The sequence below is a fragment of the Euphorbia lathyris genome, chromosome 5 (genome assembly GCF_963576675.1).
Source record: "Euphorbia lathyris chromosome 5, ddEupLath1.1, whole genome shotgun sequence".
In the NCBI taxonomy this organism is placed as follows: Eukaryota; Viridiplantae; Streptophyta; class Magnoliopsida; order Malpighiales; family Euphorbiaceae; genus Euphorbia; species Euphorbia lathyris.
In genome coordinates this window covers 83,446,539-83,455,158 of record NC_088914.1, presented here as the reverse complement: position 1 = coordinate 83,455,158, position 8,620 = coordinate 83,446,539, and the positions used below count along the sequence as shown (strand labels likewise).

The 8,620-nt window shown below is 32.2% G+C and overlaps 1 protein-coding gene across 1 annotated transcript; it reads left to right on the top strand.

The window, feature by feature from the left end:
* The first annotated feature begins 5,732 nt into the window (after positions 1 to 5,732).
* LOC136230552 (scopoletin glucosyltransferase-like) lies at positions 5,733 to 7,354 on the top strand. Its single transcript, XM_066019656.1, has one exon. The coding sequence runs from the start codon at positions 5,815 to 5,817 to the stop codon at positions 7,252 to 7,254; it is 1,440 nt and encodes a 479-aa protein (XP_065875728.1). The 5' UTR covers positions 5,733 to 5,814; the 3' UTR covers positions 7,255 to 7,354.
* Positions 7,355 to 8,620: the final 1,266 nt, after the last annotated feature.

Here is an 8,620-nt window from a genome sequence, read left to right as displayed (position 1 = left end):
TGTAGAGTATGCACTAAATAAATCTATATACATTCAACTATTACTTCGTTGGAATATTAATGCAACGAGAAAATTGTTCCAAATTGTTTTAGGAAAGACAACGTTATCTATCTATAATAGTTTCCTTCTACAATATGGGTATACCATGTATGTAGATTAGGACTGTAATTACTTGAATAAGATATGTAATAAGAAGAAGTAATGGAATTGATTGAATGTGAACTCCCAATTATAAGAGAATTACATATGGAATGGAAGAAAGAATTGATACCTCATTTTAGATATCATGCTAAAGTTGTAATTTTTATTATTATTGTTGTAATGATAATTTCTAGACTAATGCAAGACTCGAATAAATTAAAATAGAATCATAGAATACATAGAATCATGTTTTGTAATAGATTAAACTAGTTATTCTTGAATTGAAATAGGAACAAATAGCGTTTTTTTAGAGAACATGTATAGTTTTATGGAATAAGATACCAAAATATGTTTATGGTTTTTGAGGAAGTATCAATTTAGACTCAACGTACAAAATACCACTAATATATGCTTAACGTTTAAAAAAGAGTACCAATTTAGGCTTCGATAACGAAATTTGACACATCATTCATATTACTCCGTTATACACAAAATGGAAGAAGGATGCCTAAAATCCAGAAATTGAAAGTAAATTACAACTAATCAAGTATCTTCTTCGTATACTCTTTTTACCTTAAAACTATCTGTTATACACATTTAACAAAAAAACGGTGTGTATTGGTCTAGAGCAAAACGATGTGTTTTGCGCTATTTCTAATCCTAAAAGTCCGAGAGGCTTGATCAATCCTGTAAAGAGTTTTTCTAGCACGAAATATCAATCAAGATCAATGTGTCTGGTCCTCTCTATGAAATGTTGAATTAGAAGTAAGATATAAGGTCGACTGATTATGATAGAATAATGGCACTGGCTGCTTATGATCAATCTTTAATGCATCGCTAAAATATAGAATTGACTGTAGCCATTGCTCGATACTCAACCTTAGTTGATGAGCTGGAGACTTTTTTTACTCTTCCAGGAGATTATAGAATTGCCAAAAAACACACCATAACTAGTGGTGGACCTTCTAGTATCAACACAAGTCGCACAGTCTGTATCTGAAAAGGTTCGGAGTTGATTAGGACCATTTGTTGGAAAGAACAACCCTTTTCATGGATCACCTTTGACATAATGCAAAATCCTAAATTAGCATAACGACGTCGGTAGAAATATAGGGAATTTTAAATATTATGTTGAAGTTGTAATTTTTATTATTATTGTTATAATGATAATTTCTAGACTAATGGAAGACTTGAGTTTTCATGTTAATGTGATCATTCCTTCAAGGCTTAATACAACATATGCCCCTTTTAAAATTTAATCAAAGTTAAGAAAAATAACACTTTAGACAACTCTGCCCTGCCCTATCAAAATTTAATCAAAGTTAAGAAAAATAACACTTTAAATATTGGAGAGTAATTTTTTTTTTCTTTGATAAAATCATTGGAGAGTTAATTAAATGAATCAACCCTACCCTAAAACCTCATCTTCCCCATACAAAGAACTAATTACTCCGTCCCACAAATTCTAAGATCAAAGAGCAAACTCTAAGAGCATCTCCAATAGAGGGTGTGCAAAAGAGTACCAACTAATGTGACATTTAGTTTGACAACTTTTAAAGGGTGTTAACTATTGAAGTGATGATGAGTGTTAAAAAAGTGGCTAAAAGGTTATCAATTTTTTGCAATCTTGCTTCAAGGTTGCCAAACATTTTTTAATATAAAAAAATTGATTTACTTAAATACTATTGGTTCATATTTTTGATGATTTTCTCTCTCATTTCACTATTGGTTAACAATATTTATAATTAAATAAATTATATATTAAGTAATGAATTGTGGGATCATTGTGGCAACTTTTAAAATTGCTTACTATTGAAGCATTTTTAAATAAAAGTTGTCAAGAGTGATGTGGACTACTAAATTAATAAAATATTATATTTTAGTATGATATGTTAATTTTTGGCACTCTATGGAGCAACTTCCATTGGAGATGCTCTAAGATCACTCATCACCATTATATTTATTAGAAGACAAATTGACACAAAATTGCAACAATTCCACAAAACATGAAATTAAATTGAGGAAATGATGAAACCGCCAAAAGATAGAAACCGTCAAATACAGAGGAAAAAGGTCACAAAATTCATAATTTTCATTGAAAATTCACATCCCACTATAGTGGCGGAGCCGGAGGTCAAAGTTCGGAGGGGTTTTATTGTATGAATTGTTTTTTCAATAAGGATTCAAGACTTTGTTTCCTAATAAAAATGTGTTTATACACAAAAGTTGGTCTGAAAATTTTGTTCAAACTATGTTTTAACTAGTAATTACTTAGAGCTAAAATATAGAATAATTAAATATCTTTAATAATTAAAAGGTAGAAATACGCACACATAATCAAAAAAATACAAACAAATTAAATATTTTAAAACATAATTGATAATTAAAAGATTTGGTATGATAATTAAATAGTCAAACAACATTTTTAAATTTTCGCTAACGTATGGATAAAATTCATATTAATTGAAAGCATTAAGAGTAAATTTATATCATTTTATATGTTAGAATCAAATCCGTGTTTTTTAAAAACATTAGGATCAAATTGACTTCTATTCAAATACAAAATAAATAAATAAATAAAAACTAAAAAACTAGTATTACTAAAAAAAATAGAGATTCCTTACAAAAACAGTGAATTCTATCATTTTTTTAGGCAATGGGAATTAATATTAGAATATATAAATATAAACAATTGAAAACAAAAAAAACAAAAAAATACCTACACATAACAATAGAAATAATTCTTAACAAATATAGAAATTAAAAGAAAACGTAAAATAAAAACAGTTTAAAAGGCAATTAAACAGATTTCACACTTGTTGGATATGGCTCCTAATATCCAAGGGGCTTATCCCAGAGCAGAGCGGAGCGCATCGAGCGGAACGATTCATCGCTCCCGGAGACGTAGGCAATTAAAAACTGTCGAACTTCGTTAACAAATCTTTGTATTCGATCTTTACTTTATTATTTTGTTTTATTTAGCTTCATTATTCAACAACACTTCTCTGTACAAATATAATATAATAAAAAATAATTCGCAATGCTTCTCTTCTCCGTCTCTTTTCTTTTTTTGTGTCTTCTTTTCTTATCCTTCTCCATAGTCAGACTGTTGAGCTTCAGAATTTGAAATTAAATTTTAAAGACAGTTCAAAAAAATAGATGAAGCTTCATCTTCGTTTACCATGGTTGAAAAAGAAAGAGATTCATTAGTTATGGAATCTGACAGGTATCGGTATTAAACAGAGAGGACTATTCACAAAGCGTTCTGTGATGCGTTCCGACCACAGCTTCCTTCATAGGAAGAAAGAAGAAGAAGACAAAAAAAAAATAGAAAAAGATGGGTATGACACGAGGGAGAGAGAAATGGCTTCTTGATTTGGAGGAACTTTTATTTGTTTTTTTATTATTTAATTAAATTATAAGTGACTGTCATGTCAAGATGTAGTCGTTTTATAACATTAAATAACAAATTTAAATCTATACCATTAGATTTTGATCTAATGGTTATTAAACACTCTAGATATAATTTAATGGGTAAATTACATCCGTAGTCACTGAACTTTATCCATTTTCACATTATGGCCACTGAACTTCATTTCTTCCCAGTATGGCCACTGAACTTTACACTTTTTAATACCGGTGGCCACTCAATTTCAACTAACTTCTCAAAATAACCGTTAACGACCTCAAAATAAAAATATTCAAGAATTAAAGTTGTTCAGAATGATATTTAGCATGAAACCACATTTTTTATTTTCGAAAATTATATTTTTTTTGGAGCTTTCTCTCTCTAAAAATTCACTTTCTCTCCTAACCAAACAACATCTAAATGACCTCAAAACGAAAATTTTCAAGAATTAAAGTTCCTTAGAATATTATTAACGCTTTGAATTTTTTACTTTTAGCCGTCAACGGTCGTTTTGAGGCGTTGAGTGGCCACCGGTGTTAAAAAAGTGTAAAGTTTAGTGGTCATACCGGGAAGAAATAAAGTTCAGTGGCTATAATGTAAAAATGGGTAAAGTTCAGTGGCCATGTGTGTAATTTACCCATAATTTAACAATCTCTATTGAGAAGGCCCCCATATATATACATGGAAAAGTACAAAAATAAACATATGATTTAAGTCATTTTCAAACATTTTCAAACTTACTAACGGTCTTAAAAAAATGTCAAAAGTCAAATGGTAAAGAGCTATTTTGATCTTTATATTTATTTATTTTATAAATTAACCCCCTTATTATTTACTTATCACAAACAAATCCCAAAACAAAAACAAAATTCACCATCTCTTCATTCTCTCACATCTCTTTTTAATTTATTTTCATTCTCTCTCTAAACACACTCACTCTCCCTATCTATTTGACTTTTGACTTTTTTTTAACCCCGTTAATCAGTTTGGACAGCCTTTGCTAACCGAATGAACCATAAGGTACCAATTTGCAAATTTTTAAACCACATAGTTTATGTTTGAAAATGACCCAAACTACATAGTTTATTTTTGTACTTCTCCCTGTAATATTAATAAAAAAAAAAAACTCGCGAGCCTGCTCACGAGCTTTCGAGCCGAATCCAAGGAAGCTCAAACTCGGCCTCTTTAATGCTCGAGCCGAGCCTAATCAATTCAAATTTAATCGAGCTTTAACTAAACTGAACTCGAACAGTTTGTGAATTAGACATGGTCGTTTGTATCCTTATCCCTAGACCTCGCCATGGGCCGATGAGCCCGCCCGTCCGACCCAAGTCCAGACCCATTTAGCCGGACCTGGTTACATAAAATTAGTATCAGGCCCGGTCCGGCCCGGTCCAAGCCCGAATAAATCCGCCTAAAAAATGGGTGGGCTTGAGCTATATAAATACCCATTAGGCTTGGCCCGACCCGGCCTGTTATCTATATATATACATTTATAATAATATTTGGTATTCATAAAAGATTCCCTTAAAACTCACAAAATCGACACAAAATTGCAAAAACAAGTATAAAATAACAGAGAGTGGAAAAATAAGAGGATTTGATTTATTGTTATTTGAGGTAGGATTTATTTCCCATTATAAGAATCAGGTAGGATATGAATGAATCCTATATTTAATACATTTTTAGTAAACTAATTAATAAAAAGGATATCAATATTATTATCTTTTAACTATTATGTTTATTATTTTTTATTAAAAAAAGTTAGTATTTTATTTTAACTGATTTTTTTTAATATAAATATGGACTTGGGCGGACGGGCTTAGGATTCCTTTTTTAGGTCCGAATCCGAACCCGACTCTAATTAGTGTGGGCTTGGGTTGGGCTTGGGCTTATCATGTTTTATCACAAACCCGATAGGTTCGGTCCGAGCCCGGCCCAGTCCGGCCCATACCGAGGTCTACGTATCCCTAACTGTAAACATTAAATAGATATTTGATAACTTTGATGAATCTCTGAATTGTCCTAGAAAAATCCTTCCAAACTAATCAGAATAAATTAAAAAAAAGGATGACGATTGCAGAGACGTATATCAAACTTTATTTCCTATCTACTTGACACATTTATGATCTTTATTTATATATATATATATATATATATATAAGAGATTCATATTCCATGAATTAGCCATTCAATCACAGAAAATCAAACCCAAATCTCTTTTTCTTCATCTCCAATTTCTTACACTCCTTTTTTTCTTTTAAATGGGTAGTTTGGATCAACAACTGCATATTTTTTTCTTCCCTTTCATGGCTCACGGCCATATGATACCAACTATAGTCATGGCTAAGTTATTCGCTTCTCGGGGCGTGAAGACAACCATCGTCACCACTACTGTGAATGCACATTCCATCTCAAAATCAATCCAAACAACCAAGAATCTCGGTTTCAAAATTGATATTCAAATCCTAAGATTTCCTTCCGCGGAAGCTGGATTGCCCGAAGGATGCGAAAACTTGGATTTCGTTATTTCGAATCCCGGAGAAAAATTGCATGATAGGTTTTTACTCGCGACAACTATGCTTCAAGAACAACTTGAGATGCTACTCTTTGAATGTCACCCGGATTGTTTAGTTGCTGACATGTTCTTCCCTTGGGCTACCTATGCAGCTGCAAAGTTCGGGATTTCGAGGCTTGTGTTTCATGGCGTTAGCTTGTTTGCGTTGTGTGCTGAAGAATGTGTACGGCTCTATGAGCCGTACAAGAATGTTTCATCAGATGTTGAACCTTTTGTTATTCCTAATCTTCCGGAGGAGATTAGGCTTACAAGAAAGCAACTCCCGGAACATTCGAGGCAAGATCTGCCTGAAACCGCACTTAGTAAGTTGTTGAAAGCATGGAAAGAATCCGAGTTGAAGAGTTTCGGGGTTATAGTGAACAGTTTCTATGAGCTTGAACCGGACTATGCGGACTTCTACACGAAAGAATTGGGGAGAAAAGCTTGGCATATAGGCCCTATTTCGTTGTCCAATAGGGCCGTTGAAGATAAATCAAAGAGAGAAAAAGAAGCACACGAGTGTTTAAAATGGCTTGATTCTTTGAAATCTGATTCGGTTATCTACATATGCTTCGGAACCATTACAAATTTCACTACAGCACAACTGAAAGAAATTGCGGTAGCTCTTGAAGCTTCGGGCCACCCGTTCATCTGGGTGATGAGGCAAGAAAAGAAGATCGAAAATGACGAAGAATGGTTGCCTCGAGGATTCGAGGAGCGAATTGAAGGCAAAGGACTAATAATAAGAGGATGGGCACCGCAAGTTTTAATACTAGAACACGAGGTGGTTGGGGGATTTGTGACTCATTGCGGATGGAATTCGACGCTTGAAGGTATATCTGCGGGGAAACAAATGGTGACATGGCCCGTTTCGGCTGAACAATTTTATAATGAGAAATTGGTGCCTGAAGTTTTGAAAATTGGGGTTAGCGTTGGAGTGAAACAATGGGGTAAATTTCACGGAGATGAGATTAAAAGTGAAGATATAGAGAAGAGAATTAGAAGAGTTATGGAAGGCGAAGAAGTTGAGGCGATGAGAAGTAGAGCAAGGAAGTTAGGGAAGATGGCAAGAGAAGCAGTTGAAAATGGTGGATCTTCGTATTCTGATTTCAATGCTTTGGTTGACTTAATTAAGCGTAGAAAGTGATTGTTTTTATTTCGATAAAAAAAAAATTGTAACGAAACAAAATATTTGTTTTTGATATAATATGATTAATATAATCTATGTCAATAAGAGAAAAATCTTATTCAGGCAAAACCAAGTTTTACTGTGGGATTTAAGAGTCAATTTAACCTCTAAAATAGACAGACATGTTTAGTTTAGTCTAAATCGAAATTTAGGTATCAATTCAGTTTTGAAGTTGGTAATATTTAAAAAATTAGTTTAAAATTTCATGAATTTTTAGGTATTATATTAATTATATTTGAGCTAATTATTAAAAAATTGACAACTTCAAAGATGAGTTATACCTAAAACTTGTCCGTCGACTTCAGATACCAAATTAATCCTTAATTACTTAGAATACAACGAATGTAAGACTTATCAATATAATCTACTTCATTCAATATGATTATCATTTTTGTTGCACTTATATATCACGTTGAATAAATCGCATAATATGAAAATCCAAGACATTTATGTAATGATCAATATAAACTGGTCCGAGCTCGTAAAAGCTGTTTACTAGTGCTCCGAAGCTCTTCAGCTCCGATTCTATGAATGACTCGAACATTTTCCCGTATGATATTTTGTACGTTCTTGTATATCAGTTTTAATTAGTTTGTTTCTTCACAACTTCATATCTATAGAAAGATTTGAAAGGATATATACTTTTTCACGAGGCTTATATTGGTGAGTAAATATAGTATATATTCTTGTTTTTGTAGGTCTAATATATCACCAGCTCAATGAGCTTGTCCAAAATAGTAGATTGGCCTCCTGAACTTTACAAGTGTCTCACCAGCTTCTTAAACTTTCTTATTTCGTATCACCAGCTCCCTAACTTTGTCCATAAAAGTAGATTAGCTCATTGAACTTTGCAAGTGTCTCACCAACTCCCCAAACTTGCTTATTCTGTAACAACTAAATACAAAAACCATAATTCTAACTCTCGATCTCCATCCATTCAATCTCCCAAACCTACAACACTAACTCTTATAATAAGTTGAAAGGTAGGAGAAGCAAAAAAATTGCCTATCGAATAGATGAAAACGTATTTTTAGAATTTAAGTTTAATAAGCTTTTGTATTTAGTTGTTACAGAATAAAGAGTTGATGAGATACTTGCAAAGTTCAGGGAGTTAATTTACTTTTATAGACAAGTTTAGGGAGCTGATGATATAAAATAAGCAAGTTTACGGAGTTGGTGAGATACTTGCAAAGTTTAGAGAGCCAATATACTATAAGTTTAGAGAGTTGGTAATGTATTAGGTTTTTTTTTTAATTTTGATTGGCCCAAGGTTTTCTTATTTATAAATATAGTATATATTCTTATGTATTTATTAAAAATTAAA

Excerpts from the sequence above, each read along its gene's own strand:
- LOC136230552 (XM_066019656.1), top strand. The coding sequence starts at position 5,815 with ATGGGTAGTTTGGATCAACAACTGCATATTTTTTTCTTCCCTTTCATG.